This window comes from Sitophilus oryzae, unplaced genomic scaffold, assembly GCF_002938485.1.
Source record: "Sitophilus oryzae breed Bouriz unplaced genomic scaffold, Soryzae_2.0 scaffold_85_pilon_pilon, whole genome shotgun sequence".
NCBI classification, from domain to species: Eukaryota; Metazoa; Arthropoda; class Insecta; order Coleoptera; family Curculionidae; genus Sitophilus; species Sitophilus oryzae.
This window is the reverse complement of record NW_022147483.1, coordinates 3,048,418-3,076,397: the sequence shown is the minus strand read 5'-3', so window position 1 is coordinate 3,076,397 and position 27,980 is coordinate 3,048,418. Positions and strand designations below refer to the sequence as shown.

General features: G+C 32.1%; 1 protein-coding gene across 4 annotated transcripts; it reads right to left on the bottom strand.

Annotated features, from left to right (window-relative positions):
• Positions 1-198: 198 nt before the first annotated feature.
• Positions 199-27,980, bottom strand: LOC115890174 (PRKCA-binding protein). 4 transcript variants are annotated; one of them, XM_030910334.1, is made up of 9 exons: positions 27,792-27,966; positions 19,510-19,647; positions 15,538-15,778; positions 10,466-10,605; positions 10,298-10,400; positions 8,011-8,225; positions 7,721-7,864; positions 4,735-4,987; positions 199-682 (listed from the first exon to the last, which is right to left on the bottom strand). In XM_030910334.1, the coding sequence occupies exons 2-9, from the start codon at positions 19,587-19,589 to the stop codon at positions 392-394; spliced, it is 1,467 nt and encodes a 488-aa protein (XP_030766194.1). In that variant the 5' UTR covers positions 19,590-19,647; positions 27,792-27,966; the 3' UTR covers positions 199-391. The 4 variants fall into 4 exon arrangements, with proteins under 4 accessions (XP_030766194.1, XP_030766197.1, XP_030766196.1 ...); XM_030910337.1 differs by lacking the exon at positions 27,792-27,966 and having other exon boundaries at positions 202-682; positions 19,494-19,512; XM_030910336.1 differs by lacking the exon at positions 19,510-19,647 and having other exon boundaries at positions 203-682; positions 27,893-27,975.

Here is a 27,980-nt window from a genome sequence, read left to right as displayed (position 1 = left end):
GTCAAAATTGAGCTTCTTACGTTGAGTGGTTTGAGCAGGATTGTGATTAATCAGTGAGTCAGTCACTTAAGGATTTTATATATTAGTATAGATTTATGAAAATAAGTTCATAATAAGGCAAATAAAATAAGAGGTGTCAGAGGGGACATCTTATCGTAGCTCTATTCATAAACGAGAAACCATACAAAACACATAAAAATGGGACACCCTGTACAACGTATATAAACAAGAGCAAAACTTATAAAATAGCCATATCCTAAATATTCTCTTGACCTACCAGGACGTCTCTTTTCTTTGTTAGCCCTTATATTCAATGGACAAAACAATCTATTTTCATTAAAACTAAATATATTTGTTAAAATTGGTTATTAATAAATTATAACACTTTTATTTATTCTAAGTTTGGGATTAGACTTCCTTCTTCGGCGGAATGTGCCCTGTTGGGACTATCTGTCAGACATAAACTGGACAGGAGTGTCAGGTTGTCCATATCCTCGTAGTTTGGTTCCCGGTTGACGGCATTCGAAGGTAAATCCGGCAACAATGGGGCAGAGTTCTCCTCGTTGGTGCCGTTTTCCGTCGAACTGCGTCGGTTATTTGCGCCAATCAGATTTTCGGACAGCAGATTTTCTCCTAGCTCTTCACCTATTTCAATATCTGGATCTTCGTCTTCAGCAAACGCCTACAAAGCAGACAAAATTATACCTATAGTTGGTCCAGCGAGAGAATATACAATTTTGACAGATACCCCAGTGCAGTTATGACATTCACCATGTTGAAATTGCAAAAATTTGTAGAAAGCTGCGACCATTGAAAATAGTTAGCCTTAGTAACCCTTATTAACATACTAAAAGTCCCCATTTGTCCGATGTGTGCGTTATCAAAAAAAATCGGCCGCCATCTTGAATTTTGGTACTTTTTGGGAAAAAATGTAAATAACTCGAAAACGGTGCGTTATAGCGAAAACTTCAAGAGGTAAAAATTAAAGAGAATAAAAAACTCTATCAGAATCAATAAAGAATAGTTTATTATCCTAACGCAGTGACGTACAATTTTTTTTTGAAAATCGAGCAATTGCACGGAAAAACTGAAAAACCACAAATTATATTTATAGAAGCACAAATGAAAGTAAATTAACCAAATTATACATTCTTGTGGGGTCAATAGTCAAAATCAAATAAAATTTTCGATGTACTTAAACAGCCGTTAAACGGTAGCCTACTAAAATGCCGTTAATAGATATTGTGACTGTGATTGTGACGTCGTTCATGTCGGCGGAAAGTAATGCCTGTCTATAAGCATTTGCTTGGCTGAGGCTATCGCTTCGTGAGCGAATGATCAGTGGTTTAAATCTCACGCCGACCAAAACTTTTTTATATTTTTTTTTGCTTATATCACTCTTTTTGGTTGGATTGGTTTAGTTATTTGGCGGGTTGGTTAGCGTGGTTATTTGGAGGGTGTTAATTCATTGGTTAGTTGGTTATTTAGTGGGGTTGGTTGGTTTTTACTAATTTATATTTGTTTTTTATATTTTTTTATCAGTGTCGAGGTTAGTTGCGTTGGTTCCAAAGACATTATAAAGATAGACGGAACATCTCATTCATAAATACTCGTTGGTAGTGTATCAAACATTCCAATGTGTCAAACAAGGACAGAAGAGACAGAGAAGTCTAAAATTTCCGACCCCGGCAACTAGGCGCATTTGGATTGTTCTAATGGCCAGTGGCGTATCGTTTTTTGGAACGAATTTAATTAGTAAAGTAAAAGTAAAGTAATTAGTAAAATTTTTACTCCATATTAATATACTACATTAACACTTTTTCGTCAGATGAGTTTTGTTATAAGGTCTAATATAATAATACAATTAATATCCCACATATACTTATGTTGAAACGTTAGTAGTTTTCGAAAATCACTCCAACGTCGATTTTCAATTTAAACTTTCAGTTACTTCTATATAAACTTTCAGTTACTTCTATATAAACTTTCAGTTACTTTTGAATATTTACAGGGTGACTCAGGCTTCCGAAACAGTTCTATATTAGGTTTGTAGTTGGTAGTTGTAGACTTTTCTTTCAATTTTTTTTCAGAATATGGAGGCATCTAGGCACATTTTAGACATTTTTGAAAACATAGGTGGCCGGAACATATTTTCAAACCAAAGTTGTAGATTTGCCATTAAATTTCCATTCCAGAAATACCTAGGGTTGCCACTTGTCCTTTTTTGCAAAGGACAGTCCTTTTTTGGAATAACTTGTCCTTTTGACTTTTTTTGACTTAAAAAGTCATTTTTATTTACGTATTTTCCCTGAGAAAATTACCTACAGCAAACAGAGATATTCTTTTCGCCCAAATTTAATTAGGAATGTTATAAAACTTAACTTATAAATAAATTTTTCTTGTTTAGAATAGGCAACATTAATTAGAACTTCCCGTTTAATGTCAAATGATAGTTTAGGTTTTAGTTTTACCTTTTTTTATCTTAAAAAGAACTTTTCAAAATTAGTACCTAATTAGTAACGATTTAGTTAGTTCGCAATCGATAGCTTCCTGTGAAGTACTGTGTAATAGTTGTTTAATCTTGTATTATTAAAAACTTCCTATACCTAAAATCAATATTTAATGAGAAAATTGTGTTTTTTTTGAAAATATAAGACAAGATTTGACTTTCGGTCTTCTTCTCGTATTATGATGGCTCTGATACGAGGCAATTGCCTTTTAGTCTCGCAATAGAAGGCATTTATCATTAAAAGTATAAAATCTGTGTGCTACAGTATGGGATTTCTGCATAATAATGAATACCTATTACGTTTATTTACAAATCCATTACTTTTAAAGATAGCTTCATCAGATAATCAAATTTTAGTTAAATGTCCTAATCTTCATGAACTGTATTAAGCATATGTATTGCGGTTTGAATCACCCTGTATGTTGACAAAAATATTTTGAAAATGTGCGTTACAATGGACCCCATCTTATGTAAAAAATTGAAATAAAAATCACAAACCAAAAACGTAATAGGTAAAAAGCTTTTTTGGATGCCTGGGTCACTCTCTATATAGATATGTATAAAACTAGTAGCCTAAGAATTATTTACAGTTCGTCCCATTCTAAAAAAACACACCGTACAAATAACTCTAGGAAGATGTATTTGTACGGTGGTAAAAAATTGTCTAAACAAGGCCGAAGGGGCAGATATAATAAAGCAATAAAATGTAAAAAAGGACGGGTAAACACCTATGTTTATTTATTGAGCAAAATTCCTTTAGAATAACGTATATAATGACCAAAATAGGACGCAATTTTAAGAAAAAAATGTCACTTTCTGGCTGATAATAAAGTTTCAAATGTAACGTTTATATTTAAATTTGTTATGATCTACAACAGTTAGGTAGTAATTGGGACAAATTATAATTCAATTACCGGCTACTACGTTCTTGTTTTAGTAGATCAAAATTCAACAAATATAATTAGAAATTATTCTAATTGTGAGAGGCTCCCTTGTGGGACGTCTATGTACGATTACGGCGCGGCGGAAACAATACCTACCTGTGGAAAGCCAAATTCGGGTAATTTGAGCTTATTCGTCCACACATTTGACACTGTCGTACCAGATTGAAAATTCGCAGATTCAAAAGTACATTAAACAAAAACTACTGAAAAACACTGAAAAGTTCACTTTGGACTTGATTCCGACTTCAAACACACCGTAAGCTAAACGTAGTACGCTATAACGGACCATGGGCCGTCGCGAGGGGTGGTGGGACGGACGGCTCATTTCATTCTGGAAGACTAGCAGCGACATTGCCAATAGTTCTAGACGTTTCAGCACATTAAACAGTAAACATGTCCTTTAATAGTAACGCATATATCCTCTGGTTAATAACATATTATTACGCATGCTACTTTAAAAATAAACTATTAATTTAATTAAGAATTTGAGATTTATTGATATCCGGCGAAGGTTTTAAAGTAACCTTTTCTGCAAATCAAACTAAGTAGATAGGCGCAAATTTGATATGTGGCAATGTCGCCTTCTCTATCTCAGTTGGTTTTTACAGTACGTAGTCAACCTCCGAATGTTTGATCGGGTTAAAATGCATAATGTGATATCTGTTCTTCCTAAATCTATGGTTGGTTCAGTTGGTTATTTGGTGGGGTGGATAGCGTCGGTTAGTCCTTATAAAATTCCTATAAATAATAAAAAACTTTTTTATATTTTTTTTGCTTATAGTGTGATCTTATTGCATTGGTTTCACTCTTTTTGGTTGGATTGGTTTAGTTATTTGGCGGGTTGGTTAGCGTGATTATTTGGAGGGTGTTAATTTATTGGTTAGTTGGTTATTTAGTGGGGTTGGTTGGTTTTTACTAATTTATATTTGTTTTTTATATTTTTTTTATCAGTGTCGAGGTTAGTTGCGTTGGTTCAGTTGGTTATTTGGTGGGGTGGATAGCGTTGGTTAGTCCTTAAAAAATTCCTATATTTCATAAAGCCGTCAAGTGCGTCACATCAACGACGTCATACCTATCAACGGCATTTTAGTAAGCTACCGTTTAACGGCAGTTTAAGTACAGCCTTATAATAACAGCCTATTTGCACTTAGATTTTTAATTTTATATTAGTTAGTCGTGTAGTGAGTCAATATGTCCAAAAATATAAAAAGAATCATATTAGGTTCAAAATAAAATAAAAATGTCGTTATATGCAATAATTTTGGCCATGTGTCTACTTACAGGTACCACTGGCATGGTACTCTTATACTGGAAGGCGCTGTTGGACAGGTCCACTTCGACGGGGAACAGCACGTCGCCGGACAGCTCTTCCAGGTGCTGGTTGTGCATCTCGCTCAAGCCGCGCACGATGCGGACCAGCTGACCGCCCAGTTGCTGCACGTGTTTGCTGTCCAGCAGTTCCATCTTGACCAGCACGTCGGACCGCAGCTTGGCGAACCGGGCTCTGGCCAGCTGCCGACACCGGAGAATCAATCTGTGGATAAAAATAATGCTATAAAAAACACTGGACCACTCTATACAGGGTAGTCCGAACTGTATTCCGGAAACTTCGGCAGCATATTTTACTGATAAAAATACGTACAAAAGTTCATATAAATGTATGTGCTAAAATACGTCAATATTTGGATGAAAATTGGTGTCTGGGAGATTTTTGACATGAAAATTTTGATTTTGATGTCAATATGACTTCTACTTGTAGAGGGCACCACCTACATATTTTTTAACTAGTTTGAAGAGTAATAACTTTTCGTACGTACCTGTATAAAACTACTGAGTAAAAAATTATATATTTACTACGAGTAATGGTTCTCGAGATATATGGAATCGACATTATCAATACCTGTCATCATTGACATAAATTAAACATGTTGACCATAGATAAATGTTGACTAAATAGTTATTACACTGAAATCATAAATTTGAAATGTTTTTGTGCCAAAAGTTCAACAGAAACGTTGAAAACTGTTGGTTATCATTTTTTTGAAGAAAAATTTATGATTAATTTAAAAATTCACAAATTTATCATTTTAGTCAAATAACTATCTACTCAACATGTTCACTTTTTGTCAGTAATGAACGGTTACTCGTAGCGATTTTTACTAGCGATGGGAACTATCGAATGAATTAGACTATCGAATGGTTACTGAATGAATGATTTCAACTATCGAATGGCTTTATTCGAATAAAATCATTCATTCATTTGTATACTAAAGCATATGTGACAACCTCGCCGTGCGACTAAATGGTTATCGTTGAGCCACGACTATCGAATGCTTTTGATAAATGAAAAATGAAATTTAGTATTCGTTTGATTTTTGTGTGCGTCAGTGCATTATTAGTTCTTCCAAATTTTTATAACTTCACCTTATAAATACTGTGCTATTTTTGCGTTTATTAAAATATTTAAAATACTAAAATAGTAGTTTTTTTTAATTGACGATTGTGTGCGTGTGCAGGTGTCAAAATTTTCCGAAAATTTGTGTGATTTTTCGTAGCCCCATCTTTCAATTATTTTATTTTATATGGTATATATGGTCTATTTTTTAATGGGAAATTTTGAGAAGTAGCAATTTTTAAGAGAGATGAGATGAACTTGAAGTTTTACACGTGCCAATTTAAAAAAAAAGTTAACGATGTTTGTATTTTGTTATGCTAATTCTCTTACATGTAGTTTTTTGCGAAGAAATATTTCATTTATTTTTTAAAGTAAATGCCAGTAAAAGTAAATATTATTTTTAAATAATAATATAAAGTACCTAATATAAATAATTTTGATTTCTAATTTTTCATTTATATTTTCCTTCCATTACACTGCATGCTTAGAAAATTAATAAATGTTTATATTTCATGATTTTAAAGTTTGTTGTTAATATAACAAATTAGCTCTGTAATTATTATTATTTAATAAACCAATGATGCCAAAAAAATTAAAGACTATATTATTTTTAAATAGGATCTAATATAAATAATTTTGACATCTAATTTGTTGTTTATATTTTGCTACTATGTAAAAAAAATGTTTATATTAAATTATTTTAAATTTTGTTGTTAATAGGTATAACAAATTATTACTGTTATTATTATTTTTATTAAACCAGTCTTTGTTTAAAAACATTAAAAAGCATTTTCCTACATCCAAAATATTTTATTATCTAACCTAACCTAACAACAGAATATTAATAAAAAAAATGCAAAATATATAGACATACTAACCCTAACTAACTAAAGCCAAACAAAAATATTCTTTGCTAATATCAACTAATACCAATATATGGCAACAGCGCCCTTCATAATGTATTTTCTGTGTAAATACTAGCACCTCAATAAAAAAATAATGTGTCCTTATCTTTATATGACTCCGCAAAAAATCAAAGATGCCGGCTTCTTTCTAGCATTGCCACCGACCGCTGTCGGGTTTCTCGGAAAGAAACCTACGTCGCCGGGCGACAACTAAAATTCAGTTAATATTTTATTATAATCGATCCTGACGAATAAATGGATGAATTTTATAAATGAATGGTTTTTGCTGCCGAATTACTAGAATACAATATTTCAAGGCAGATGACGCATCTATTCGATAATTTTTATTCGAATAGTTTTCAACGAATGTTTTTTTACTAGCTATCGAATTATTCGAATGAATTGCAACTATCGAATGTTTCGATAGTATTCATTCGATAGTTCCCACTACTAATTTTTACCAAGAGACATTTTTTACGTAGAAAATCACGGAAATGTATATTTTTTTGTCACTAAGTAGTTTTATACAGGTACGGACACAAAGTTATTACTTATCAAAACAGTTAAATCACATGTAGGTGGCGCCTCCTACAAATACGAGTCATATTGACATCAAAATCAAATTCCTCATATCAAAAAACTTCCAGACACCAACTTTTCATCTAGATATTGCCGAAATTATTTGGAAAAAATCGAAATAAAAATGAAACTTCTACACCCTGTATCTCCGACACTAAGCATTTTAGGACATACCTTTATAAGATTTTTTTTAGGTACTTATTTTTACCTGCAGAATATGTTGCCAAAGTTTCCGGAACCACCCTGTATATTTATAATTCATATATTTTTGTTTCCTAAAATATTTTGATTAAAAGAAAATATGTAAAAATGGGCAACAGTGTACCGGTCAAGCTTAATCACGTGACTAAAAGTTTAAATGATATGAACTATAGATACTAGTACGAACCTGTATTCGTAATTTCCTGTTTCCACCCTGTAGTTGGGCTCTTGTAGGGCAGCGTAACTGCACTCCTCATCGTCCATTTCTTTCACCTTCAAACAGTAGGCCAGGTACTCGAACTTGGCATCAGCGTACTTCTTGACCGTCAACCTGAAGCACAGTCTGGTTTTACTAATCTGTACAGAGTGGTCTTCATTTCAATGTCATTTTTTTTGACTTATTAACAAAGAGACAACTCTGCTGCTTTTGAAAACTTTAGCCTTGTGAGGCTAGGTAGAGGAACAGCTGAGACTAACCTAGTGTCCGGTATGGCCTTGTGTAGGTAAGTGCCCATATCGGACAGGACCGGCTTCACCTGCCTGATCATCTCCAATCCTGACCTTTCCATGGCCCTATGGCGCTCACCGAAAACCCTGAAGGCTTCGCTAGCTCTGGGTTGGGGTTCGCGTACCGCTAGAGAGGCGAAAATGTCACCCATAGCCTTCATGGTTTGGAGTAGTTCCAGGTGGGCCTGTAGAATTTGGTTCAAAGTTAAACCATTCAATAAAAAGACTAAAGCTTCATCCAGAATCTCGAAATTAGAGGAATAAATTAGTGGTTTCAATTAGCGTAGAAGTTTGTTCCTCTAATTACGATGTAAGAGTTTAGAACGTCAACATTAGTGATAATAATTTTTAATTTGTAAAAAGAAGCTCCATTCAGAACTTCAAAATTAGTGGAATAAATTAGTGGTTTCAATTAGCGTAGAAGATTGTTCCTCTAATTCCTATGTAAGAGTTTAGAACGTCAAAATTAGTGGTAGTAATTTTTAATTGGTAGAAAAAAGCTTCAACCAGATCCTCAAAATTTGTGGAGTAAATTAGTGGTTTCAATTAGCGTAGAGGATTGTTCCTCTAATTTCAATGTAAGAGCTTAGAATGTCAAAATTAGTGGTACTAATTTTTAATTAGTAGAAAAAAGCTTCATTCAGAACCTCAAAATTAGTGGAATAAATTAGTGGTTTCAATTAGTGTAGAAGATATAGTTCCTCTAATTTCAATGTAAGAAATTAGGAAGCCAAAATTAGAGGTAGTAATTTTTAATTAGTAGGTTCAGTACTTCAAAATTAGTGGAATAAACTTGTGGTTTTAATTAACGTAGAAGATCGTTCCTCTAATTCCAATGTAAGAGTTTAGAACGTCCAAATTATAGTGGTGGTAATTTTTAATTGGTAGAAAAAAGCTTCAATCAGATCCTCAAAATTTGTGGAGTAAATTAGTGGTGTCAATTAGCGTAGAGGATTGTTCCTCTAATTTCAATATAAGAGTTTAGAACGTCAAAATTAGTGGTGGTAATATTTAATTGGTAGAAAAAAGCTTCAATCAGATCCTCAAAATTAGTGGAGTAAATTAGTGGTTTCAATTAGCCTAGAAGATTGTTCCTTTAATTTCAAGGTAAGAGATCAGAACATCAAAATTAGTGGTACTAATTTTTAATTGGTAGAAAAAAGCTTCAATCAGATCCTCAAAATTTGTGGAGTAAATTGGTAGTTTCAATTAGCGTAGAAGATTTTTTCTTTAATTTCAATGTAACGTCAAAATTAGTGGTAGTAATTTTTAATTGGTAGAAAAAGCTTCAATCAGATCCTCAAAATTTGTGGAGTAAATTAGTAGTTTCAATTAGCGTAGAAGATTTTTTCTTCAATTTCAATGTAACGTCAAAATTAGTGGTAGTAATTTTTAATTGGTAGAAAAAAATATCAATCAGATCCTCAAAATTAGTGGAGTAAATTAGTGGTTTCAATTAGCCTAGAAGATTGTTCCTCTAATTTCAAGGTAAGAGTTTAGAACGTCAAAATTAGTGGTAGTAATTTTTAATTAGAAGAAAAAAAGGTTCATTCAGAACCTCAAAATTAGTGGAATAAATTAGTGGTTCTAATTAGCGTAGAAGGTTGTTCCTCTAATTCCAATGTAAGAGTTTAGAACGTCAAAATTAGCGGTAGTAATTTTGAATTAGTAGAAAAAAAGCTTCAATGAGATCCTCAAAATTTGTGGAGTAAATTAGTAGTTTCAATTAGCGTAGAAGATGTTTTCTTTAATTTCAATGTAACGTCAAAATTAGTGGTAGTGATTTTTAATTGGTAGAAAAAAGCTTCAACCAGAACCTCAAAATTTGTGGAGTAAATTAGTGGTTTCAATTAGCGTAGAAGATTGTTCCTCTAATTTCAAGGTAAGCGTTCAGAACGTCAAAATTAGTGGTAGTAATTTTTAATTGGCACAAAAAAGCTTCAATCAGATCCTCAAAATCAGTGGAATAAATTAGTGATTTTAATTAGTGTAGAAGATAGTTCCTCTAATTTCAAGGTAAGAGTTTAGAACGTCAAAATTAGTGGTAGTAATTTTTGAGTAGTAGCTACTAATTGAAAATTAATACCACTAATTTTGACGTTCTGAATACTTACATTGAAATTAGAGAAACAAACTTTTACTCTAATTGAAACCACTAATTTATTCCACTAATTTCGATGTTCTGAATGAATTAAACTCTTGTTTCAAACAAATTCAGCAACTCTTGTTGCTCAAATGTTACATACGAAATTCTTACATGTAAGACCCGTTTGCAATGGTCAACGAGACCTCTGTACATCAGTTCCGTATCTTGTAGCTCTTGCATTTTCTTCACCAGCGTATCGTTACATAAGATAGCTCTGGAAAAAGACAATATAGTAAATACAGGGGTCTAAAAAAGTGTTGTTTTTTCGTCAGAAAATACCTGGATAGTCCTAAAGCGTCTGCTGTCGACGAACTCATGTTCTCCACTAGACGATGCTTCATTTTTTTCAATACAATGTCTAAACTTTTGCCTTGCTGGGGATCCGCGTGTAGTTTGTTATAATTGATTACCACTTCATCCTAATCACAAACAGGGGAAAATTGAATTTTAATTTAAACTCAACAAAACGGAAACGGATTTATTATACAGGACGTCCCCCTAATTATGCCATAATTTAAAAAAGATGGAGAATATCTTAACCATTTAAGATTCGCTGATGACATAGTCTTAATTGCCAATAGTCTTGAAGAACTACAAGCACAAATTAACGAACTAAATACAGCCAGCAATAAAGTAGGTCTCAAAGTGAATTTAGCAAAAACTAAAGTAATGTACAACGATCTAGTAGACAGAAAAGACATTCTAATAAATAACACAACACTGGAAATAGTAGAAGAATAGATAATAGAGTAATACACAAAACCTGGACACTTAATGTGTTTCATAAAATATGACCATTGAGTAATCACGATTCTGCTTAAACTGCTTGACGTTTAAAGCTGATTTTTGGCAAACGGATTGACTGTGGGGTGTAGAGGTTCGATAAGGAGGGGTTTCTCGAATCTCAAATTTCAAGAGGGTGAAAACGCCCCTCAAATCTATACTAATATATAATGAATCCAGTTTTCCACTAATATATACTGAATCCAATCCTTATCCAGTTTGTATGTTTTCGTCATACTATATTGTTATATTATTATAACATAAGCAAAATCAGAATGGAAAAGATGCATATAACGTCCGCCGGACGTTATCATAACGGCCGGCGGCCGTTAAGTTTCTAAGGTAATCGTAACGTCTGTCACCTGCAACAATGACTATTTATTGTCAGTTGGACTTTTCAAAAATTGGGAAAATAGACCATAGCGAGATGTCGCGAGAAATTCCGTTGGAAATACAGGAGGAAGCGGCTGCGGCTACTCAAAATTTACTTCCGACTATAACCAGAGAGAGATATCAGCAGGAATATGACAATTTTTTGAAGTGGCGGCAGGATAGAAGTATAAACAGCGTAAATGAAGCGGTATTGCTGGCTTATGCTAAAAGAATGTCTGAAATGTATTCTCCTACATCACTGTGGACAAAGATATCCATGCTGAAGCTTGCGTTGAGAGTATATGAAAACATCGACATATCAAGGTAAAAGCCATTATATTCTTCGATATTTAATCATACTCATCTAAATTATATTTGTTCATAGATTTGGTAAACTGTTCATGTTTCTGAGGCGCAAAACGAAGGTTATTCACCAAAAAGCCAAAGTTCTGTCGGAGAATGACATAAATAATTTTCTACTGGATGCCGATGATTACACCTGGTTACTCGAAAAATTGTATTGGTGCTTGGTATTCTTGGAGCTTGTAGGCGCAGCGAGCTTTGGTCACTCACAGTTGATGATTTCGAAGATTCGGAGAAAAATATTCTTGTCTCATTAAGAAATACTAAAAATAAGAAAGATAGGAAATTTCTTATTCCAAAAACGGGCCTTCCGTTTGATGCCTATGGTTTATACAAAAATACATCAACCTGCGTCCTCGTAACTTTGACAATCCAAAATTTTTCATTGGTTACAAGAAAGGCAAGTGTGTTAAGCAAATCGTCGGTATACATACCATCGGGAGCGTACCGCAGAAAATTGCAAAATTTTTGAACTTGGAGAATCCAGAACGTTATACAGGGCATTCATTTCGTAGATCATCAGCAACCATGCTCGCCGAAAATGGTGGTGATTTACTATCGCTAAAGGAGCTAGGAGGATGGGAGTCTTCAACAGTGGCAGAAACTTACATAGAAAAATCAGTTTCCAAAAGAATGAAAATAACAAATCAACTTTTTCATGATAGCTCCAAAAATAATGTGTCTTTAGTGGATACAAATATTAGCCATTCTTCAGTAGCATCATCTTCTTCTATAAAATCTGTAAATCCCTGGGAAGGATTACAGATTTCTAAGAACAACAAGTGCACTTTTAATTTCCATGTTCATTATCATGAAAAATGAATTTTAGTATAAGACATTATGTATTTTTTATCCTTACTTGTGTTATTGTTCAATAAAATTTGTTATTAAATAGTAGTGTTTATTGCTCTAAAAAATCTGCAGTATGACGAAAAATCTAGAACGCAACACGGCCGATAACAAATAACGGCCTTGGCTGCTTATGATCCTCGGCTATCGCCTCGGATCACAAACTTCAGCCCGGCCGTTATTTGTTGTTTATCGGCCTTATTACGTTAATAACTATAATGGAAATTTTTGCTTTGCTTTATCATCACCATTACAAATGATTAATTCGACGCGAACGAAGTCGAGGGTACACGCTAGTACATAGATATTTTGTTTTGTCTATGTTAACTGTCAAGACCCATTCTCCATATTCTTCAATAAGTTTTCTTAGCATATATTGCATGTCATCTTTGTCGTTGGCAACTATTATTTGATCGTCTGCGAATTGAAGTGTGAACCAACATTTGAAACATTCATTGTCAATCTCTATGCCCATACCACGGATCTTTCTTTTCCAATTTTTTAAAGCGACTGCAACGTATATTTTAAAGAGAGTAGGGGTGATGGAATAACCCTGACGTAGCCCTTTAGACGTAGGCCTTTACGTCAGTAAAGGCCTACAAAAATTACAGCATGGTACCCACGAGGAATTAAGAGACCTAGAAGAAGACTAAAAACCTGAAATGGGACCATGATATTAGGAAATTGGCAGGGATAACTTGGGCCCGCATAGCCCACAATAATAATGGGCCCAACTACAAAGAGAGTAGCTAAATTAGTTCAGTCATTGGGGATTTTTGCTCAGAAAAAAGTCCGGAAGTTTTGCAACTTTGCAGGTTTATAGGTTTTGGGGTCCATAACTTAAAATCCATAAAATGCACATTTCCAGACTTGCCGCCGACGCCGCCATCTTGCCAAGATGGCACCCGAAATCGGTATTTTATGAATATCTCGAAAACTATACGTTTTTTTGCGAAAACTTGAGAAGAGCAAAATTGAAGAGAATAAAATTTTCTATAAAAAAGGTTTTATGAAAATTTTCGCTAAAGTCAACCGTTTAGGCAGAAAATCCCTGGAAATTTTACAATTTTGCGTAACATATGATATATATTATGTATAGTCGATTTTCCGAAATCAAATGTCCATTAGGGTTCACTAAAACTAGTTTTAGTTTAGTTTCTTCAATTTTGTCATAAAACAGTGACGTATCATTAATTCGCTCATTAATTTATGAATAATTAATTTTAATTATTGAAAATGTGTACTTGTTTCCACACCACCCAAGAGGTAAAGTATATGGCGCGTTTATTTTAACGTGGTCTCCCCGGAGGCCTACTCCACTAGAAAAATTAAAAACTTTAACTTATCTGCACAAGCCCGACGGCTGAATGATCTGGCTCATTGATGTCAAAGTCGATCGTGTCTGCTGTGCTGGGCTCATCAGGGTGGTCTCTCAATACGTCCAACTCTTCATCTTCAGTCGCCAGAGGGATATCTACAGGCAAGTCCAACTCCTCTTCATCGGATTCGTCGAGTAACACTTCAGTGACGTTACAGGATTTCCCTTTGCAGTTCCCAGCATTCCCAAATCATTGAACATTTTAATCCTGCTTTTCTGCATCCGCAGGCTTTACCATAGTTGTTGATTTTGCATTTACAGGATAAAAATGCCATCAGGGATTTTGGAGCTGGATCTTTCAACGTTGTGACAGGAGTAATCCCTGTTTTTGTTTTCTTCCAACCCCATTCTTCGGCATCTTTGGTACAACCAGACCAATGCTGAACCTGCTGGTACGTTCGCAATGAATGCTATCAGCAATGAATGAACCAGCACGACAATTAATTATTCATAAATTAATGAGCAAATTAATGATATGCCACCGTTTCATGACAAAATTGAAGAAACTAAACTAAAATTAGTTTTAGTGAACCCTAATCGACATTTGATTTCGGATAATCGACTATACATAATATATCATATTTTACGCAAAATTGTAAAATTTCCAAAGATTTCGTGCCTAAAATTTTTTATAGGAAATTTTATTCTCTCTAATTTTGCTCTCCTTAAATTTTCGCGAAAAACGCATAGTTTTCGAGATATTCACAAAATACCGATTTTGAGCGCCATCTTGGCAAGATGGCGGCGCCGGCGGCAAGTCTGGAAATGTGCATTTTATGGATTTTAGTTAGGGACCCCAAAACCTATAAACCTGCAAAGTTTCAAAACTTCCGGACTTTTTTCCAAGCAGGCCCCTTTTTTGATCCCCAATGACTGAACTAAATATGTAATGGTGCGTTTAGACCTGAGCACGCACGCACTGATCCTCCGCGAATGTTCAAGTGTAAACGGCTGTGCGCGCACGCTCACTCTGAATCTGTCTGTGCGCGATCAGCCGCGAACGTGAGCCGTCTTGTCGGTTTTTGATCCGTGCTCAAAGGGATTTTATGTGTGCGCGAACGCTCAATTTGGACCGGCAATTTGTTTTGTCTGCGTTCGTGCGTGCGTCTGTATTTTTTTTTTCGTTTTCTTTATTAAAATTATGGAGTGGATCAATGAATCTTCGTTATTATTAATTGAAAAATATGAAAAGTTGCCTATATTATGGGATGTAAAGGTATTATTAAAAAATCAAAAAAAAAATATAACGCATGGCAAAACCTTGAAAAAAAATTAATATTGAATATGTCGATATTAATGAAATTGCTATTCTAAAATTTGTATCTTTTGTTCGTAATTCTTGGTGTTATTAAATTTTGTAAATATTCAAAGTCGGGTGTGGTCATTCTTGTAAAGTTTTTGAACTGATCATAGCCCTCCTCAGACACTAAGTTGTTGCAGTAAATTATATCGATTTCTAAAAAATTGGGTTTGCTACCAGCGACGATGTTTTCGATTTTTCTTCTTTTGCACGCTCAGCTCGTGCGTGCTCAAGTCTAAACGCACCATAAGGGAGGCTACACCCTATTACCATTTCCTCTTGATGTTTTTTTTCAGTAATACGCACCTTGGCAGACTGGATCATCTTTGCGACCTCCACTTTTGTCTTGCCCTTGACAGATTGACCATTGATTGATACTAGTTCATCTCCTGACTGTAGTGTGCCCTCCCTGCTTGCAGCAGTGTTGTCAAATATCTGTACTATGTACAGGCAGGGACAATGAGGAGCTCCGCCACCTATACTTATCCCTATGAGGTTGTTTTCGTCTTTTTTGATGGTCACGCTGCCTGACGTCACTGTCATGCCCCTGCAATCGACAGAGATACTTTGTTTTTTTATACGTCAGAGAGATAAGTAAACTTAGAGAGGTTCCACAGTATACAGGGTCGCTTTTATGTATGGAAACGGTCGATTATTAGATAAAATATATGAGGTTTTTTTATTTGTTTGTATACATCTAAGACGTGCTTATAATTATATTTCCTTCCCCAAACTCAACTCAAACTGTTTCAAATTTACCCCTAAAACACCTTAAAAAAAGATGATTTTATGAGTAATTTTTTTAGCATTAAATGTATTCAAATCGATTTCAAAACTAATTACGAGTAGTAGTGGGAACTATCGAATGAATACTATCGAAACATTCGATAGTTGCAATTCATTCGAATAATTCGATAGCTAGTAAGAAAACATTCGTTGAAAACTATTCGAATAAAAATTATCGAATAGATCCGTCATCTGCCTTGAAATATTGTATTCTAGTACTTCGGCAGCAAAAACCATTCATTTATAAAATTCATTCATTTATGAAATTCATTCATTCGTCAGGATCGATTATAATAAAATATTAACTGGATTTTAGTTTTTTTGTTTGTGTGTTTAGTTTAGCCCGGCGACGTAGGTTTCTTTCCGAGAAACCCGACAGCGGTCGGTGGCAATGCTATGAAAGAAGCCGGCATCTTTGATTTTTTGCGGAGTCAGATATAGATAAGGACACATTATTTTTATTATTGAGGTGCTAGTATTTACACAGAAAATACATTATAAAAGGCGCTGTTGCCATATTTTGGTATTAGTTGATATTAGCAAAGAATATTATTGTTTGGCTTTAGTTAATTAGGGATAGTATGTTTATATATCCTGCATTTTTTTTTATTAATATTCTGTTGTTACACTGCAATAATACTTGTTATTTTGGATGTAGGAAAATTATTTTTAATGTTTTTTAGCAAAGACTGGTTTAATAAATAATAATAACAGTAATAATTTGTTATACCTATTAACAACAAAATTTAAAATCATTTAATATAAATATTTTCTTTTAAGTAGTAGCAAAATATAAACAACAAATTAGATGTCAAAATTATTTATATTAGATCCTATTTAAAAATAATATAGTCACTAAATTTTTTGGCAGCGTTGGTTTATTAAATAATAATGATTACAGAACTAATTTGTTATATTAACAACAAATTTTAAAATCATGAAATATAAACATTTATTAATTTTCTAAGCATGCAGTGTAATGGAAGGAAAATATAAATAAAAAGTTAGAAATAAAAATTATTTATATTAGGTGCTTTATATTACTATTTAAAAATTATATTTACTTTTACTGGCATTTACTTTAAAAAATAAATGAAATATTTCTTCGCAAAAAACTACATGTAAGAGAATTAGCATAAACAAAATACAAACATCGTTAACTTTTTTTTTAAATTGGCATGTGTAAAACTTTCATTTTAATTTTCTCACCCCATAGTTTGAGTTCGATAACCATTTACTTAACCACATTACTTAAATATGATTATAGTTCAACTAATTCATATTATTAAAACATCTAAAATACAAATATGTATTTTTAAAATTAATTGTAAGTTCATCTCATCTCTCTTAAAAATTGCTACTTCTCAAAATTTCCTATTAAAAAATAGACCATATACCATATAAAATTAAATAATTGAAAGATCGGACTACGGAAAACCACACAAATTTTCGGAAAAATTTTGACCACCTGCACATGCACACAATCGTCAATAAATAAAATTAAAAAATAACTACTATTTTAGTATTTTAACTATTTTAATAAACGCAAAAATAGCACAGTATTTATACGGCGAAGTTATAAAAATTTGGAAGAACTAATAATGCCACTGACGCATACGAAAATCAAAAGAATACTAAATTTCATTTATCAAAAGCATTCGATAGTCGTGACTCAACGATAACCATTTAGTCGCACGGCGAGGTTGTCACATATGTTTTAGTATACAAATGAATGAATGATTTTATTCGAATAAAACCATTCGATAGTTGAAATCATTCATTCATTAACCATTCGATAGTCTAATTCATTCGATAGTTCCCATCGCTAATTACGAGCATGTCGGGAACCTTCCTTAATAAAGTGAAACAAAAATTATTTCAATATATTAAAAAACATGGTCGCAATTTTGTGACGCCCGGCCCTCTGCAAACCCAATTTTGATCATTTTTGTTGCCCGTAAAGTGGCGCCTCCACGTGAATGTTGTCGCTAACGCTTTTGAAGGCGGGCAAAGGAAATCAGGTACGCATTCGAATTATTTGGATAAATTATTTTATAACGCTTGTCTCTTACACAATAATTTGAAATTTTTATTTTGTAATCAAATCACACGGCAAACAAAAATTGCGTTGCATTTATTGTGTGTGTATGGTCATTGATCATGATGCAATGTAACAAAACATAAAACAATAAATAATTAATAAGATGGTTTGACCACTGTGAATTAATATTTTATGCTATTAAATTATTTTCACTATGCTTCAGTTATCATGGTAATGGAAGCCCGCAGTAACTTGGACAGGCGCGACTTCAATAAGCATTAATGAGAGTATAAAATCGTTATATCTTATATCGCATTAAATAAAGAGATGATACATGATACAGATATAATATAATATACATGATATAATAATTGTTACTACCTATTCTTACTTTGCTCTATTATTTTTAAATTGTTTAAAAAATTAATATTGTTAAAAGTGATAAAAATTATACTACTATTTTTATACTGGTGATAGTTAAAGTGCCATAATAGTAGTACTCAACAAACAAAAAATAATTCGTTGACTTAAATTCATGGCTAATATTTTCGATGTAGGTATGAGTTTTTAATAATAATAATAATAAAGCACTAAATAGATAAATTTCTGAAATGACAACTTCATTTGACAGTTATCTTCTACCTTGACTGGTGCTCATAAGTAAATACAGAGCCATAAGAAAGGAGAAATATTTAAAAAGAAATCGGCGATAACTCGCAAACGAGCTAATCAAAAATATCTAAAGTTATTCTTTTGAATGTGGCTTTTAGTGCTCTTCAATAAACCTAAATAGAATTATTCTCTAAAATAATTAGGGAAGCCAATAATTGACCCCATTAAAATTTACATGAGATTTCCTATGTCCCGTCCGACGATGCAACACCCGGTAGAGTAGGGTTGACTCAATAATTTGAATTTCGTTTAGTCACGTAAGTTAATGAGTTATAAAATTTGTTAAAAAATATTTGTAATAAAATCTTAATACCGGGTGCAGGGTTGGGTAACGACGCGTAGAAAATTAATTTTCTACGTGTATGTAACACATTTTTTTATGAATAATTTGGTACCACACACTTGGTATTTCGAGGCAAATTGTCGTTACATTTACGGCCATGGCATTTTTTTAATTGCAAATGTCAAAAGTTGACAAACGATATGTCATTCTGTTCAGAATGTCATTTTCTATCAAATAAAGTAAAAAAAATACCGAGGGTGTCATTTAGAAATCAAAAGTTCTAGTCATTTCCGGTCAAACAGGAAGTGACCGAAAACAATTGAATACGTCAATCAATCCTAATTTATGTCACATACTAACATACCAAATCTCATTTTTTTATCTGAAAAAATAAGGGGTAAGCCTCTTTTGAGAAATGCGTAATTTGTAAATCTGTATTTTGTTAGCTCTACGTTTACTTATTTCTCTAGAATAGTATACCAAAAAAAATCACTACATCTTATCTTCGTGTGGTCTATAGTAGCGATAGCCGTATCCTGCGACAGATCTCTGATAGTGAAGCGAATAGTAGGCCATATTTTTGACAGCTACGTCTAAACTACTGACAGGGAGCAATAACACAAGCACGCACTAACTGAAAGAATAAAAAATAAAACGACGGCTTTATGTGTGTGGGTGGTTTATACAAGCTTTTTTATCTTTGCGTCGCATACATTAATTCTGGTGATAAGTGATATAGACTAAAACCTAAAGCAGGGCAAGCTACGAATTGATGAATATTTTATTTATTTATAGTACGGATCAAAAATATCAAATACTTTATTTTGCATGGCAAAATATGGTATCTAATTATTTTTTTTTTCAAACGTCACAAAAGTATTAATTTTTGCGACATGATTGACAATAGCTATTCTAAGCAATAGCTATTTTATGCAACAAGTTGCGAAATGAATGTGTTTTAAGCACGGGACGCAAAATTGGACAATGCGTCGAGTGCTTAAAACTAGCGATGGGAACTATCGAATGAATTAGACTATCGAATGGTTAATGAATGAGTGATTTCAACTATCGAATGGTTTTATTCGAATAAAATCATTCATTCATTTGTATACTAAAGCATATGTGACAACCTCGCTGTGCGACTAAATGGTTATCGTTGAGCCACGACTATCGAATGCTTTTGACAAATGAAATTTAGTATTCGTTTGATTTTTGTATGCGTCAGTGCATTATTAGTTCTTCCAAATTTTTATAACTTCGCCGTATAAATACTGTGCTATTTTGCGTTTATTAAAATAGTAGTTATTTTTTAATTTTATTTATTGACGATTGTGTGCATGTGCAGGTGGTCAAAATTTTTCAGAAAATTTGTGTGGTTTTCCGTAGTCCGATCTTTCAATTATTTAATTTTATATGGTATATGGTCTATTTTTAATGGGAAATTTTGAGAAGTAGCAATTTTTAAGAGAGATGAGATGAACTTACAATTAATTTTAAAAATACATATTTGTATTTTAGATGTTTTAATAATATGAATTAGTTGAACTTAATAATCATATTTAAGTAATGTGGTTAAGTAAATGGTTATCGAACTCAAACTATGGGGTGAGAAAATTAAAATGAAAGTTTTACACGTGCCAATTTAAAAAAAAAAGTTAACCATGTTTGTATTTTGTTTATGCTAATTCTCTTACATGTAGTTTTTTGCGAAGAAAAAATATTTCATTTATTTTTTAAAGTAAATGCCAGTAAAAGTAAATATAACTTTTAAATAGTAATATAAAGCACCTAATATAAATAATTTTGATTTCTAATTTTTTATTTATATTTTCCTTCCATTACACTGCATGCTTAGAAAATTAATAAATGTTTATATTTCATGATTTTAAAATTTGTTGTTAATATAACAAATTAGTTCTGTAATTATTATTATTTAATAAACCAACGTTGCCAAAAAATTTAGAGACTATATTATTTTTAAATAGGATCTAATATAAATAACTTTGACATCTAACTTGTTGTTTATATTTTGCTACTACTTAAAAAAAATATTTATATTAAATGATTTTAAATTTTGTTGTTAATAGGTATAACAAATTATTACTGTTATTATTATTTATTAAACCAGTCTTTGCTTAAAAACATTAAAAATAATTTTCCTACATCTAAAATAACAAGTATTATTGCAGTGTAACAACAGAATATTAATAAAAAAAATGCAGAATATATAGACATACTATCCCTAATTAACTAAAGCCAAACAATAATATTCTTTGCTAATATCAACTAATACCAAAATATGGCAACAGCGCCTTTCATAATGTATTTTCTGTGTAAATACTAGCACCTCAATAGAAAAAATAATGTGTCCTTATCTATATCTGACTCCGCAAAAAATCAAAGATGCCGGCTTCTTTCATAGCATTGCCACCGACCGCTGTCGGGTTTCTCGGAAAGAATTCATTCGATAGTTCCCACTACTACTTAAAACACTCTTTTCGCAACGAATTTCATACAAGATTTTTTGTGAAAGCGGATAACTTAAACGGAACACCCTGTATATTTTATGGGAATCAGATGTACAATTTAATTATCTATCAAATTGTATTATACCATTTTTTCCATATCTCTTCAAGTTTCCGTAGAAAATGCATTTTCTTGTAATTTTAAATTCATTTATCAATATACCCATGGAATACTGACATTTTAGGTTATTTTTAAAAATGTACCAAATTTTTAAAGAGTACAGATACTATTGTCGATAATATTGTCGATATAGTTTGTTTATCTCATTAAAAAATAAAAAAATAATAAATATTTGTTAAAGAGGACCAATTATTATGATTCTAGTATACAAACTACATTAATTGACTGTTTGCTTTGATTAATAATAATTGCTCCAAATACTAAAAAACTGAATTTTGTATGTGTATTAGACAGTGTGGTAAAAAGTAACACCTTAAAAATGATATTTCATTTATTGACAAATGCTTATTTATAACAACAGATACATTCATTTTCATAAGTTATTATTATATTGATTTCTGATTCAAATCCACATTTATTTAGAATAATTTATTAACGAACATAATTAAGTATGTAATTAAATAGTATTTGGGCGGAAATGATGGTGGTATATTTAATTAATGGTATACTCTTTTATAAAGATTTAAATCGTTTTCTTTTTGCATACAAATGGGCTAGTAATATTATCATTTTGGTAAAAATGATAATAATACTAGCCTGTACATTTTGTATATTTGTTGCTTTAAAAACAATCTAAAATGTCAATATTTTATGGGTATATTGATAAATGAGGTCTAAATTATAAGAAAATGCATTTTCTACGAGAACTTGAAGGGATAGGTAAAAAGTGGTATAATACAATTTGATAGACAATTAAATTATGCATCTGATTCTCCCAAAATATACAGGGCGTTCCATTTAAATTAGACAAATTATAGCCGTCTAAAGCTAGACATAATTTAAAATAAATTTTTAGACACTCTGTATGAGGTAGTATTATTTTTATTATTGCAACACAATAACTGATCAATAAATAGACTTCAGTAAATATTTAGTATTAAAAAGTTTGATACCCTTGGAGAAATGAAGCCTTAAAATTTTGACTGCAATTTCACAAAATTGAAAATATTTCAAAAACGGTAAGGTTTAAGTGTAATAAACCTTAATCAGATTTACCTTTATTTTAATCGTAGAAACTAAAAATGTAATAATATACAGCGTGTTCCATTTAAAAAAATTCAACTTTGATATTTTTTATTTATTTGGGACAGTCTGTATCTTGTAAAAATATTTTTAAATTGTAGCTCTAATAGTCCTTCAACGAACCCAAAACTTACAATTTGTAAAAATCTAACCATTTAGCTACAATACTCCGTGTCGTATGTGGAAAACAACCCTGTATAACATACAAGCTAGGCATACAAGATATGGTTTTTAATTCTTTTCATATCATTTGGAACATTTTTTGAAAATAGCATGTTCTATTCGGAGTAAAAATGACTTTTTGCGCCTCGGCTGTATGTCAAACGTACAGACTCGCTACGAAAAGTGTCATTTTTACTTCTAACAAAACAATGTACGATTCTTTGCTATAAAGCTCCCTCTACACTTAAAGTTTTACCTGTTCAGTCAAAACGTATCAAGTAAAAGCTTGTGTGTAGACAAAAAACGGACGTTTTACTTGACGGACGTTCAAATCTCTCAGAAATCGATACGTGTAGGGCCTCTTTTAGTTTTCTCTCTCTTTATAATATTGTTTTTGGCGAAAAAAAAAACTATTTGAAACAGCTATAGGTTTCAGCGGAATAGATTTTTGCAAGAAATATGCTATTAGAGAAACCCACGAGAAAACTAAACACAATAGTGAAAAATTGCAATCAAAGTAAAACGAAAATTCTTTATCTATAATAAAAATCTGCCTATTTCTAGAAACGGTTTGACGGAAATGACAAACTTAAGTACAAAAAGTGATTGTGTACAGAAAATATTACTTTTCTATACAAGTCTCTTCAGTCTAATCTTGATTTATGTTTGTGTTATTTAAAGTTTACTTCTAACAGTGCTAGATATAGCGACATTTTATAAAATATAGAGGGTATATTTAATAAAGTAGCAATATGGGAAATACAGGCGGGTGGTCCGAACTGTATTCCGGAAACTTCGGCAGCATATTCTGTAGACAAAAATAAGAGAAAAAGTTCCTATAAATGTATGTCCTAAAATGGGCTTAGTTTCGGAGATACAGGGTGTAGAAGTCTCATTTTTATTTCGATTTTTTTCAAATAATTTCTGAAGTAAGATCAATATTTGGTTGAAAATTTGTTTTCTGGGAGTTTTTTGATATGAGAAATTTGACTTTGATGTCAATATGACTCCTACTTGTAGAGGGCGCCACCTATATATTTTTTAACTGGTTTGAAGAGTAATTACTTTTTGTCCGTACCTGTATAAAACTACTGAGTAAAAAAGTATACATTTGCGACGTTTTTTACGTAAAAAAGGTCTCTTGATAAAAATGGCTACGAGTAATGGTTCTCGGGATATTTGGAACCGAAATTATCAATATAGTCTGTGAAACGAATAACTTTGAATTTGACATGTCCCGCTGGCTTTTCTAGTGTTAATTTTATTAGGTTAGCAACTTGCGGCCATGCTAACGCAATGCCGTCTCTAATAGAACAGCCTCGAAGCGATATTTATGCCGTCACGCTAGTTAGATACTACGGATTAATAAATTTGTTGTAGAATACATGGAAAACATAATTATTCCACGTATTTTTGGTTTGTATTTTAACAATGATATAGTTTACATGAAATGTACATAAGTAATATACAGTTAATAAATATAATATATTGTATAAACGTATGTAATTTTTTAGATTATATTCGACACTATTTTATTCATATGACACAACACTGAAGAAGGCTATAATGTGTTAGCCGAAACGTTTTTTTAAACCAAATAAAAATAATGAAACTTAATCAGAAAATTTTAGAATAATTTTACATATAAAATGACAGCGACCTTTATTTCATAGCCATCGCTGACGCCTTTTTTTCTATGGTATTGTATTATTTGCAAATATAATTTTTCGAACATTGATATTTGCAAAATATACATATAAATTTTGTGAATGCAAATAATAATACATCACTATTAGTAGATATTGAATGTTTTTTGTTAAATTAGATCGATTTTCAAACCCCAAAATTTAAAATATATTTTACATTTTACCCATTATCTTATGTACCTATTCATTATTTGTATTTTGTAAAACATTTGCTGCATTTGTATGGTTCATAGTTTATTTGTCAAAGTATTTATTACTATAATTAGGTATATATGTTGTATTTATTAACTGTATATTACGTATATTTCATGTAAAACTATATCATTTTTAAAATACAAACCAAAAATAAGAGGAATAATTATATTTTCTATGTATTCTACAACATATTTGTTAATCCGTAGTATCTAACTAGTGTGACGTCATCAATCTCGCTCATAGGCTGTTCTATTAGAGACAGCATTGGTCTGATATTTAGAAATGTCAAAAGCTGATAACATTTTACTTTTGACAATTATGACATTTCGTGTTGATTTTTGCAAGAAGAGGAAGAACTGTCACTTGTTTTATTATTTTCCTTTTCTATTTCACGAAAGTAAAAAGAGTTACCTATCTGATTCGTTCAGGCACTCAATTTAAAGAATATCAGTAACTTTTTTGACAGAGGGATTTTATATTTGCCAATGTTGGTAAAAAATAACGGTCAAAATTCAAAGTTATTCATTTTATAGACTATACCTGTCATCATTGACATAAATTAAACGTGTTCACTAAATAGTTATTAGACTGAAATGAGATAAATTTGAAATGTTTTTGTACCAAAAGTTCAACAGAAACAGAAACTGTTTTATCATTATTTTTTCGAAGAAAAATTTATAATTAATTTAAAAAAAAAAGTTCCCAAATTTATCATTTCATTCAAATAACTATCTACTTAATATATTTTTTGTCAATAATGACATGTATTAAGCTCGTAGCGATTTTTACGAAGAAATATTTTTTATGTAAAATTACCGGAATGTAAATTTTTTCACTCAGTAGTTTTATACAGGTACGGACGAAAAGTTATTATATTTCAAAACAGTTAAAATACAAGTAGGTAGCGCCCCCTACAAATAGGTGTCACATTGATGTCAAAATCAAATTTCTCATGTCGAAAAGCTCCCATACACCAATTTTCATCCAAATATTGACTTTACTTCAGAAATTATTTAGAAAAAATCGAAGTAAAAATGAAACCTCTACACCCTGTATCTCCGAAACTAAGCATTTAAGGACATACATTTATAGGAACTTTTTTACTTATTTTTATCTGTAGAATATGCTGCTGAAGTTTCCGGAATACAGTTCGGACCACCCTGTATATCTTAAATCCCGTCTACATACAGGATGTTTTAAAAAACATCTGCCATCTCTCGTGGGGAGATTCCTCACGTAAAAATGAAATTTATTTTTCATATCAACATAGGTCCGATTCTGCTTTATTTCGTAGCTACAGGGTGTTAAAGTCTTACTATTTTTTCGATTTATTATAATTTTCTTTCAAGTACTTTTAGCGTTTCGAATGAAATTTTGATGGTAAAAGTTACTATAAATGCCACATATTTTAAAGCTAAAAGAGTGTCGATATATTCACCAGGGGAAAAAGCATGTGCGCCACTGATGATGCACAATGATGCGATTTTCATATTACTTTGCTACTTTTTTATGAAACTAAACATGCTACACATCGGTTTGTCCTAGCCTCCTTAGTTCCTGAAATACAGGGCGAATTTGTGATGCGCAGCACTGAACAGATGTTGAATACAGAATATGATGCGCAGTAGTGAACGCAACATCTACCGGCAGCCAATTATCTAGGTCCGCACTCTGTTCAGGAGAGCATAGCAAAAGATATATTAAAGAACCAGCTTTCTTAAAATTCTCACTTATAATATCACAAGAGCTTAAATTATTTTCGGAAATTTTTTTGAGGGCACGAATATTTTGAAAATTATCCCGAGTCGAAGACGAGGGATAATTTTCCTAAAATATTCGTGCCCGAAAGAAAATTTCCAGGAATAATTTAAGCTTGCGTGGTATTCGGTAAGAAAATTTCACACCTAAATTTGAAAAAAAAATATTAATCCAACATGACATTTTAAAATAATTTCAATTTGTTAAGTTGGCCAAGGTATTGATGTTTTTGACATATTATGTGTTTTGTCATTTTTGTTTGCGATTCTGTCATTAAGCTATTACTAGTTTTAAAACGTTTGTACGTAGAGTAAGAAGTGTATAGCGAAATGTCGCGATTTGGAAAAGTAAACCAACAAGTCATTAAAGAAGAAATTGAAAATATGAAACCAGATAACACCCGAAAATCAAAATCAAGTGTATATCCATCATATTTCGTTAAATAGAAAAATACCAGCTTTAGTTAAATAAAGGCGGCAGAATTATATTTTTTAGAACATGGCAATTTCGAAGAAATTCATATGTAGGTATATCTAACATATTTCCTTAAATAAAAAATATTACCAACCTTAGTTACATCAAATGCTAAAACTCAAATGGGTAATATTTCAATATATAGACATTGTAGTTCATTCACATTATGATTGTAGATCTTATGTTTACCTTTTCAACTGTCAAAAAATTTCCACTAAAGTTTCGTGGCGCCTCGAAAAAATTTCCGGAAATTTTTTCAGTTGCCATGGTAACTAGTCAACATTAAAGCATGTTATTGGTTGAAAAGTAGAGGTGTGAAATTTTCTCTCGAAAACATTGCCAGCTCTTAGACTATAAGTAAAACAGCGTAATCGTTATGGAAATGAAAATATAAAATGACACCAATAACAAGCAAATCGTATATCCGATGAACGGAGGCATCAGGGAGGCATGTAAATGCAATAAATTTAAAAATTACATAATTTTCTGACCAATCAAAGTCATTAAATTCAACCAATAAAATTAATATCGTATCCTCGGACAACGGATATACGAAAATCAAACTTAAAACGGACCGTTTTTTTCGTCTACACACAAGGTTTTACTTCATACGTTTTGACTGAACAGGTAAAACGTAATGTGTAGGCAAGGCTTAAGAGGCAATACAAGCTAACAAGCGGATACAAGACAAAAATCGATAGATAAGCGGAGGCCGGGACGGCAAAATCAGGCAAGCGGTATAGTCCCTACTCACATTTTGTCTTCCTCTAAAAAGTAATCATACTCTAGGTCGAACATGCTGGCAAAACCTAGCTAGTTAATCATCTACTTAAAGAATCTAGCAGTGTCTTATACTTAATTGTGACTGAAGGCGTTGTTGCTGTTCTTTTCCTGGTTAAATATTGGCGCGCGTCGTGTTTTAGTAGCGTCGCGGCGTCGATTG

Excerpts from the sequence above, each read along its gene's own strand:
- LOC115890174 (XM_030910334.1), bottom strand. The coding sequence starts at position 19,589 with ATGGCCTACTATTCGCTTCACTATCAGAGATCTGTCGCAGGATACGGC. Across the intron at positions 8,226-10,297 it reads ATTGCAAACGGGTCTTACAT|GCCCACCTGGAACTACTCCA; the intron begins GTAAGAATTTCG and ends CAAATTCTACAG. Across the intron at positions 7,865-8,010 it reads AAGGCCATACCGGACACTAG|GTTGACGGTCAAGAAGTACG; the intron begins GTTAGTCTCAGC and ends ACTGTGCTTCAG.